Source organism: Electrona antarctica (genome assembly GCF_951216825.1).
Source record: "Electrona antarctica genome assembly, chromosome: 19".
Lineage (NCBI taxonomy): Eukaryota > Metazoa > Chordata > Actinopteri > Myctophiformes > Myctophidae > Electrona > Electrona antarctica.
The window spans coordinates 42315163-42325162 of record NC_136800.1 but is presented as its reverse complement, the minus strand read 5'-3'; the positions used below and the strand labels follow the sequence as shown (position 1 = coordinate 42325162).

The 10000-nt window shown below is 44.7% G+C and overlaps 1 protein-coding gene across 3 annotated transcripts in view; it reads left to right on the top strand.

Moving 5' to 3' along the window:
• The window catches only part of LOC306912400 (rod cGMP-specific 3',5'-cyclic phosphodiesterase subunit alpha-like), a 57636-nt gene that overhangs the window by 33216 nt on the left and 14420 nt on the right, over window positions 1–10000 (top strand). For all 3 annotated transcript variants that reach the window (XM_079488586.1, XM_079488587.1, XM_079488588.1), the window contains exons 11-14: window positions 585–651; window positions 1666–1713; window positions 5865–6014; window positions 7937–8080. In XM_079488586.1, coding sequence (XP_079344712.1) covers window positions 585–651; window positions 1666–1713; window positions 5865–6014; window positions 7937–8080 — 409 coding nt within the window. The remainder of the gene's footprint in view (window positions 1–584; window positions 652–1665; window positions 1714–5864; window positions 6015–7936; window positions 8081–10000) is intronic.

Genomic DNA, 10000 nt, shown 5'->3' with positions numbered 1-10000 from the left:
TCAACTTTTAACATTCAGTAGATTTTCTGTGGTCTGGGGTTTTCTGGCTAAAACAAGTGCTCTGATTTTCCTGCTGTTTGTGATGTCACAGCCGGCAAGTCGTAGTTAGTCCAAAGTTGTTTTAGTTTTTTTGATGTCTATGGTGATAATGGTGATAAAGGGCAAGTATAATGTTTTAAGTATAGGGCTGCAAATCTTTGGGTGTCCCACGATTTGATTCGATTCCTATTCTTGGGGTCGATTCAATTTTTCTTTCCAGATTCAAAACTATTCTCTATTCAAAATCACTCAATACTTCAATACAATACAGCATGTGCTGAACTGAAGTGACTAGTACTGACTACAGTAACTTTAAAATGACTGAAGACATGATGTTTACTGTGATTAGGGTAAGCTTGTATTTCATATCACAAACACCATGTAGTGAAAACTCCTGTAACTGTAAGCAGTTCGAATCGATTATTTTTTTACACCCCTAGTTTTAAGGTATATATACGTTTCGTTAGCCAGGGATCCTTTTAACAAATACTATGCCATGAAACAATGCTCCAATAACAAATGTCACACCTTGTCCTGTTTCACAGCAACCCTACAGATGACCATTGGGCTATGGTCAGCGGTCTGCCCGTTTACGTAGCAGAGAATGGACTGGTTAGTCACTTTTTCCCCCCTATAGTCTCCTATAGCTTTGCCCATTTATTCGAGTGTGTAATAATAATAATAATAATAATAACAGTGTCACCTGTATTCATGATCCCTCATACCATCTTCCAGTGGTGGAAAGTAACTAAGTACTTTTACTTAAGTACTGTACTTAAGTATATTTTTGAGGTATTTGTACTTTACTTTTCCAATTTCCAATACTTTTACTTCTACTCATCTACATCTCTGAGCCAAAATTTGTACTTTTACTTCACTACAATTATTTGAAAACTTTGGTTACTAGTTACTTTGGCGATTTGAAATTTTGATTAGAAAACATACATTAACCACTTCAACCCTATACATTTTGGCCTTTTGAAAATAGCCGATCTACAAGCTCACAATGCGTCGCAGCGCGACGCATTGTGAGCTTGTAGATCGGCTCTTTTCAATAGATTTTGTACACATTTTGAACTTATGAAATGGCACATTCTGCACAATGAGTACTTTAAGTACATTTTGATGCCGATACTTTTGTACTTTTACTCAAGTACATTTTCAATTCCGTACTTTTACTTGTAACGAAGTACTTCTAAATTGCAGTATTGGTACTTAGGAGCATTCAGTGATTTGGGTGATTTGGAAAGAAAACCTGGTGCGCCCCGGTAACAAGATGTGCACATGCACACGCTCTACAGTGGGGGAAGTACAACAGACCAACAGCACGTGCACCAAGGCCCGCCCCACTCGATCATGATTGGAGGAAGGCCCCTCTCATCCTGATTGGATGAAGGCTTTGCCACCCAAAGCCCAAACCGAAACTAGGGTTTTTTGACCCCAGGGGCCAGGGAGGAACTCCTTATATGGTCAGCACACTTTATAGTAGGGAGGATTATCCAAAAAATAAGAAAAAATAAGTGATATTTGAATTAAGTGAAATCACTGCATATACCTTTAAGTAAAACAATTGAGTACTTTTTCCATCACTGATCCCTTGTTACCATCTTCCTCTCCTTCCAACAGATCTGTAACATTCTGAACGCACCTGAGGACGACGTCTTCACATTCCAAGTAAGGCAGCTACCCTGGACCCCACATTAGTAAAACACACACAACACTATCCCACTATACGTCATAGTAAGGCAGCTACCCTGGCCCACACATTAGTAAAACACACACAACACTATCCTGCTATAGGCTACGATATAGTAAGGCAGCTACCCTGGTCCACACATTAATAAAAGTATAAAACACACAACACTATACGATATAGTAAGGCAGCTACCCTGGTCCACACATTAATAAAAGTATAAAACACACAACACTATACGATATAGTAAGGCAGCTACCCTGGCCCACACATTAAGAAAAGTATAAAACACACAACACTATACGATATAGTAAGGCAGCTACCCTGGCCCACACATTAATAAAAGTATAAGACACACAACACTATCCTGCTATAGGCTACGATATAGTAAGGCAGCTACCCTGGCCCACACATTAATAAAAGTATAAAACACACAACACTATCCTGCTATAGGCTACGATATAGTAAGGCAGCTACCCTGGTCCACACATTAATAAAAGTATAAAACACACAACACTATACGATATAGTAAGGCAGCTACCCTGGCCCACACATTAAGAAAAGTATAAAACACACAACACTATACGATATAGTAAGGCAGCTACCCTGGCCCACACATTAATAAAAGTATAAGACACACAACACTATCCTGCTATAGGCTACGATATAGTAAGGCAGCTACCCTGGCCCACACATTAATAAAAGTATAAAACACACAACACTATCCTGCTATAGGCTACGATATAGTAAGGCAGCTACCCTGGCCCACACATTAATAAAAGTATAAAACACACAACACTATCCTGCTATAGGCTACGATATAGTAAGGCAGCTACCCTGGCCCACACATTAATAAAAGTATAAAACACACAACACTATACGATATACAGTAGTAAGGCAGCTACCCTGGCCCACACATCAACTATATAATGCGCCACGTCTCTGTGTGCGTGTGTGTGTGCGTGTACGGTTGTAATGCACGTAACTCGAGAACCGTTTGACACACCGACTTCACATTCGACAGACGCGTTCCACACCCCCACAGGGAGTGCAGTGCCAGGTATCGAGTCGGTCGAACCCACGGTTCTCCAGAACCACCACAAAAGGCTCTGGTCAGGCTCTGCCAGTGGGCCTAATGAGGCCAACTCCTTTCACCTGTGCAATTTCCAGCCTCTGCCTCAGCCAATTGAGGCTCAAGCAATCAGGCTCTGCCAGTGGGCCGAATTGATTGCCAAGTACATTTTTCACAGTCAGTTTGCAGTCTTCACACACAGGCACATAGGCCTACACAGATCTCCATGTGGGACATTGGCTGACAGTTAAAACGGGTGCTGTGACAACGTATATCATTAGGTTCCCAAGTTGCATCGTTCCCAAGCAGGCCGGTGGCCGACTGCGACTGGGCACGTACAGGTCTAGTCCTCCTAAAAATGTGCCACGTGTCTGTGTGCGTGGGTGCATGCGTGTGTGTGCGGTTTTAATGCACCTAACTTGAGAACCGTTTGCCCCACCGACTTCATATTCGACACACGCATTCCACACCCCCGCAGGGAGTGCAGTGCCCGGTATCGAGTCGGTCGGACCCACGGTTCTCCAGAACCACCACAAAAGGCTCTGGTCAGGCTCTGCCAGTGGGCCTAATCAGCCTAAATCCCCTCACCTGTGCAATTTCCAGCCTCTGCCTCAGCCAATTGATTGCCATGGCAACCCCACACCTGACAATTGATTAGCCTACTTAACCACAGTCACAGTCAGTCAGTTTGCCCTCTTCACACACAGGCAGATACAGAGATCTCCATGTGGGACACAGACAGGCATACCGTTAAAACGGGTGCTATGACAAGTTGACAACGGGTATTATTAGGTTCCCAAGTTGCATCGTTCTCAAGTAGGCCGGTAGCCGACGGGCACGTACAGGTCTAGTTAATAAAACACACAAAATTATCCCGCTATATACGATAGTAAGGCAGCTACACTGGCCCACACATTAAAACAGGGGTGGGCAACTTTGACGATGGAGAGGGCCACTATATTTCCACACTCACTCCAGAGGGCCACTATATTTCCACACTCACTCCAGAGGGCCACTATATTTCCACACTCACTCCAGAGGGCCACTATATTTCCACTCACTCCAGAGGGCCACTATATTTCCACACTCACTCCAGAGGGCCACTATATTTCCACACTCACTCCAGAGGGCCACTATATTTCCACACTCACTCCAGAGGGCCACTATATTTCCACACTCACTCCAGAGGGCCACTATATTTCCACACTCACTCCAGAGGGCCACTATATTTCCACACTCACTCCAGAGGGCCACTATATTTCCACACTCACTCCAGAGAGCCACTATATTTCCACACTCACTCCAGAGGGCCACTATATTTCCACACTCACTCCAGAGGGCCACTATAGTTCCACACTCACTCCAGAGGGCCACTATATTTCCACACTCACTCCAGAGGGCCACTATATTTCCACACTCACTCCAGAGGGCCACTATATTTCCACACTCACTCCAGAGGGCCACTATATTTCCACACTCACTCCAGAGGGCCACTATATTCCACACTCACTCCAGAGGGCCACTATATTTCCACACTCACTCCAGAGGGCCACTATAGTTCCACACTCACTCCAGAGGGCCACTATATTTACACACTCACTCCAGAGGGCCACTATAGTTCCACACTCACTCCAGAGGGCCACTATATTTACACACTCACTCCAGAGGGCCACTATAGTTCCACACTCACTCCAGAGGGCCACTATATTTACACACTCACTCCAGAGGGCCACTATAGTTCCACACTCACTCCAGAGGGCCACTATAGTTCCACACTCACTCCAGAGGGCCACTATATTTCCACACTCACTCCAGAGGGCCACTATAGTTCCACACTCACTCCAGAGGGCCACTATATTTCCACACTCACTCCAGAGGGCCACTATAGTTCCACACTCACTCCAGAGGGCCACTATATTTCCACACTCACTCCAGAGGGCCACTATATTTCCACACTCACTCCAGAGGGCCACTATATTTCCACACTCACTCCAGAGGGCCACTATATTTCCACACTCACTCCAGAGGGCCACTATATTTCCACACTCACTCCAGAGGGCCACTATATTTCCACACTCACTCCAGAGGGCCACTATATTTCCACACTCACTCCAGAGGGCCACTATATTTCCACACTCACTCCAGAGGGCCACTATATTTCCACACTCACTCCAGAGGGCCACTATATTCCACACTCACTCCAGAGGGCCACTATATTTCCACACTCACTCCAGAGGGCCACTATATTTCCACACTCACTCCAGAGGGCCACTATATTTCCACACTCACTCCAGAGGGCCACTATATTTCCACACTCACTCCAGAGGGCCACATTGCATATAATATTCGTGGCAAAAGTAGCCGATCTAAAAGCTAGATCGGCTGTTTTTGCTATATTCAAATCGAAATCCTGAATTATTTTTTTTACCATTTTTTTTATTGGAATCCTGAAAAGTAACCTTTTTATTTATTTTCAAATGTATTTAAGTATGTTAACTTTCCATTTGGCCATAGCCACTTGCCCATTTGGCCTATATATAACCATCACATTTTGCCATGACGGCTATGGCCGTTTTTAGCCCAATTAAAGGAGTGTTTTTCGTGCAAAACTAATGCTTGCAATGGATTCAGAATCATGATCCCCTAGTTTGATACTGTACATCACATGCTACTTAAATCTACTTAATTTTTTGGGGGGAATTTTACCTTATATAGGTTGTTAAGGGTACCATCACTTATTATAGCATTTTTCAATATGTTCCCCTAGTGGGGACTTTTGATATGTTGTTACTAACAAGAAACAATTTTTGTTTTAAAGACTTTCTGTTGCTTATACTAATGTGTGTGTGTGTGTGTGTGTGTGTGTGTGTGTGTGTGTGTGTGTGTGTGTGTGTGTGTGTGTGTGTGTGTGTGTGTGTGTGTGTGTGTGTGTGTGTGTGTGTGTGTGTGTGTGTGCGTGCGTGCGTGCGTGCGTGCGTGCGTGCGTGCGTGCGTGCGTGCGTGCGTGCGTGCGTGCGTGCGTGCGTGCGTGCGTGCGTGCGTGCGTGCGTGCGTGCGTAGAAACTGTTTGTAGACGCTACAGGGTGGTGTATTAAGAACGTCATCTCTATGCCGCTGTGCAACAAGAAGGAAGAGATCATCGCCGTGGCAACCTTCTTTAACAGGACCGATGGGAAACCTTTTGATGAGCAGGATGAAACTCTGATGGAGGTGTGTGTGTGCGTGCGTACTGCGTGTGTGTGTGTGTGTGCGTGCCTGCGACCTTGTTTTCCCAGGATTTACATGTGTGCGTGACGTGTGGATGTGCACACATGCATTGTTTTTATTTGTTCATTCGTCATTTAATATAACTTCCTGGTCCATCCCGTATACACCCCTAACCCTAAACAGATGATGTAGCCCCCTCCGGTAGATAGATACGATCACAAGGCGTTCTTTTGTTGTACAGACATTTATTAGCGTATGCCAAATGCCGTGAGAACTGAATAAACATAAAAGACAATATACATTCAGTACAGTATTCTCATAGAGAACAATAATGATGAACAACACAAGTTACAATATACAAAACAAACAAATGTAACAAATATACCTCATTGGCCGCATCCACTTTGGGGGGAATGAACGGGGGAAATCTTCTCAGTATCAGTATCTTGACTTTAACTGATATAATTTGAGCTGGACTCTTAAAACAGCCGATCTACATATGGCAGCAGCAATGCACTTTAGCTGTTGCACACTGAAGCTCTCTTCTCAGAATGAACTGGCTCTGCTCTGCTAATTAACAGTGATCGAAACCTCCCTTGCTCATCAACAGATCAGGCTTCAGCTGTTCAGAGGTTACTGTGACCTTAATCAACCAATCAACATAAAATCACCTCAATACACATTGAAACAAAGTAGAGAAACATAGAAAACATGAAATTGACATGAAACAAAAACATTATGAACTTCTTAACTTTATGTACTTATTTATAAAATTGAACTTTTAATTCTGAAGGCAGCTTTTAATCCTGATGACAGCTACAGATGATCTCATTGTCTTTACCTTATATATATATACGTCCTCATCCAGGCCCTGACCAACTTCCTGGTCCATCCCGTATACACCTTAGAGTATATATGAATAGAGACGGCACCCAGAGGAAACCCTGAGGCGAAATGGACATAGTGGCCGGATATGGTATTGCAGCGCTGGCCCAAACACATGAACGCGCTGGTCCGTTGACTATCATTGCGCACGTTCATGATGACACGTGAACGCTGTTTTATACGTGAACACGTGCAATGATAGTCAACGGCCATCGCGTTCATGTGTTTGGGCCCAATCCATCCCAGAATGCACTCTGTTCCTATACCCGGAAGGAGGAGTGAAATCGCCTCATGCGCTTTTGAGCAACTTAATGCAAGTGGATGGGAGGAGAAGTCCGGTGCCGTCTCTATTAATATATAGTCTAAGGCAGCGTTCCCCAAACCTTTTTGGCCGTGCTCCCCCCGTTACCTCCTGACCTAGCTGACGCACCCCCAATGCTCAGTCTGGTTCTATTTGTCCGAAAATGATACACTGAGAGACATGCAGCTAATGTATACCCCCGCAGCTGCTCTATACATCATCTTACAGCGATGTTTACCGGATTTTTGCTGTTTGTGTTAAATAACACCATAAAACCGCCATTACCCTTTTCATATCACGCACCTCCGAGAGGGCGTTCGCGCACCACAGGGGGTGCACGCACCACAGGGGGTGCGCGCACCACAGGGGGTGCACGCACCACAGTTTGGGAACCACTGCTCTAAGGTATACACCCCCTAACCCTAAACAGATGATCTCATTGTCTTTACCGTATATATCAAGGGGCCAGTGAGGCTCTTCAACGTTGAAGCACTGGGCCCTAGTGGTAGGAGGAGGGACTACAGGCGGACCCGTGGATTCATGACCAGGAAACCCCGTGCAGCTGGGCTTTAACATTGAGCGCTCGGTTGCACTTCCGCATTTTGGGGCCCAAATCGAAAAAAGGCGGAAGTAGACGGTCCTTCCGGGTGCTTCAAAACGCCACTGAGCAACTTCCACTGACATGAATAGTCTCTATCCTTTTATATACTCTATGGTATATACATATGTCCTCATCCAGGCCCTGACCAACTTCCTGGGCTGGTCCATGATGATCCCGGACACCTTCGACAAGATCACCAAGCTGGAGAACCGGAAGGACGTCTTCCTGGACATGATGCTGTATCACATCAAGTGTCGCAAGGATGAGATCCAGTTGATCCTGGTGAGTGTTGTTTTCGTCGACTAAAACTATGACGAAAAATGTTCGTCGACTACCTTTCTTCTCCACTGATGAAAACGAAATAAAAACTAAATGAACACTAAGCTATGATGACTAAAACTAAGACTAAATATATAGACAATTTCGTCAACAAATAAAAACTAGACTAAACTGTTAGGAAGGGACTAGTAGACAGGAGATCCAGTATTAAGTCTTTTTACACTTTCTTGCATGCTGAAAATAGCCGATCTACAAGCTCACAACGCGTCGCGCTGCGACGCGTTGTGAGCTTGTAGATCGGCTATTTTCAGCAAGCGTAAAATCAGCACCGATGCCCTCCAAAAGACATTTTAGTCGACTAAATCAACTGCAGATTTAGTCGACTAAAATTTCTTGACGTTTAGTCGACTAACAGACTAACACTAAAAACATTCCAGGTGACTTAAGATGTGACTGAAACTAAATGAAAACTATTGAAGAGACTATGACTAAAACTAATTTTGCTGCCAAAAACAACACTGGTGAGTGGACTCTTGTGCACTTGTAGATGGTATATATGGACAGAGTATGGACCATAGATATAACAAATATATATATATACACTGACACCACGGTGCGTAATCAGCGCCTCAAACTGTGACTCCGCCCACCCCCGGGGGAAGTTGTGATTTGCGCTCGTTCACTGCAATGCAATTTGCGGCATTTTAAAAACAATATTGAGCAGAGTAGCGATTATCAAACGTATTTGCAATGCCATACGTTGAAAGATCTGTTGCCCGTGGACAAGGCACGCTACCTCCGCAAGTTAGATAGCATCGGCATAGATGTTTGTCCGTATGTGATTAAGGATTGGACCAAGTTGCATTGGCAGCCATAGAAAATTCTTACCCCAGGCTAAAACCGGATGTGACGTTTTTGGGCGTTCCTGTCTAGCGTGGTGTCAGTGTATATATATATATATATATCCATCCATCCATCCATCCATCCATCCATCCATCTTCAACCGCTTATCCGTAGTCGGGTCGCGGGGGCAACAGCTCCACCAGAGTGCTCCAGACTTCCCTCTCCACAGCAACATTAGTGACTTCCTCCTGGGGGATTCCGAGACGTTCCAAGGCCAGTGAGTCGATGTATTTCCTCCAACTGCGCCTTGGTCTGCCCCGGGGTCTCCTCCCAGTGGGACGTGCGTCGAGGACCTCCCTAGGGAGGCGCCCGCGAGGCATCCTAACCAGATGCCCGAACCACCTCAGCTGACTCCTTTCCAGGCGAAGGAGCAGCGGTTCTACTCCGAGTCTCTCTCGTGTGACTGAACTTCTCACCCTATCTCTAAGGGAGATGCCAGCCACCCGTCGAAGAAAACTCATTTCGGCCGCTTGTATTCGCGACCTTATTCTTTCGGTCATGACCCACACTTCATGACCATAGGTGAGAGTAGGAACGAAGATTGCTCGGTAGACAGAGAGCTTTGCCTTCTGGCTCAACTCTCTTTTCGTCACAACAGTGCGATACAGCGATATATATATATATATATGTATATATATATATATATATATATATATATATATATATATATATATATATATATAGATGCCTCATTGGCCGCTGCAGTTGGTTGGAGCCGTGTGTGTCCAGCGTAAGGAGGAAGTCAAGCGACGGTACGGAAGGAGTGCTGTGTTCCTCTGTAAAGACATCCAGAGATGACATACAAATTTGACCAAATTTGACTGAGGGACTGCCATTGGATTTTTTTTTTTTTTTTCATGTCATAATATATTATATAAAGCAGGGAATCATAGCTTCAAATTGACATATTGGTTGTTCAGTTTGACCCACCAGTTTTGGAGATATGGCTTATATAGAGTAATGTCTTGCAGAGAAACAGCGAGTTGAGAAAACAGGCTTGAAAGGTTCACTTCTGTGGAC